A 299-nucleotide genomic window follows, 5' to 3' on the forward strand; every position below is an offset into this window, starting at 1 on the left:
TTCTCTCATCTCCTGCTATTCTTGACTCCTCCTAGAGGAGAGATGACCTTTTCCTCTTTAAGCACAGCTACACATAGCCTAGCGATCTATCTACCTTTGGTCTCTTGTCCTTTTTTCATCTAGCGTGATAGACAGCTAGATGTGTCCCTGTGTCTTCTTTTACTAGACATGTAGACTTCAGCGCTGAAGTCCAGCTAGCTCTTTGTGCTATCGATGGTGCATGCCTTCTTCTCGATGCTTCCCGTGGTGTTGAAGCTCAAACTCGGGCTATATGGAAAGCCCTAGGAGGCGGGGGGGGG

The 299-nt window shown here is 48.5% G+C and overlaps 1 protein-coding gene across 1 annotated transcript in view; it reads left to right on the forward strand.

Moving 5' to 3' along the window:
• CSUI_009041 (elongation factor tu gtp-binding domain-containing) overlaps positions 1-269 on the forward strand; it is a gene marked incomplete at its 3' end in the record, with an annotated part of 1,762 nt that extends 1,493 nt beyond the window's left edge. Inside the window, exon 3 of the mRNA XM_068069160.1 lies at positions 167-269. Coding sequence (XP_067918865.1) covers positions 167-269 — 103 coding nt within the window. The remainder of the gene's footprint in view (positions 1-166) is intronic.
• Positions 270-299: the final 30 nt, after the last annotated feature.

The sequence above is a fragment of the Cystoisospora suis genome, assembly GCF_002600585.1.
Source record: "Cystoisospora suis strain Wien I chromosome Unknown contig_5249, whole genome shotgun sequence".
NCBI classification, from domain to species: Eukaryota; Apicomplexa; class Conoidasida; order Eucoccidiorida; family Sarcocystidae; genus Cystoisospora; species Cystoisospora suis.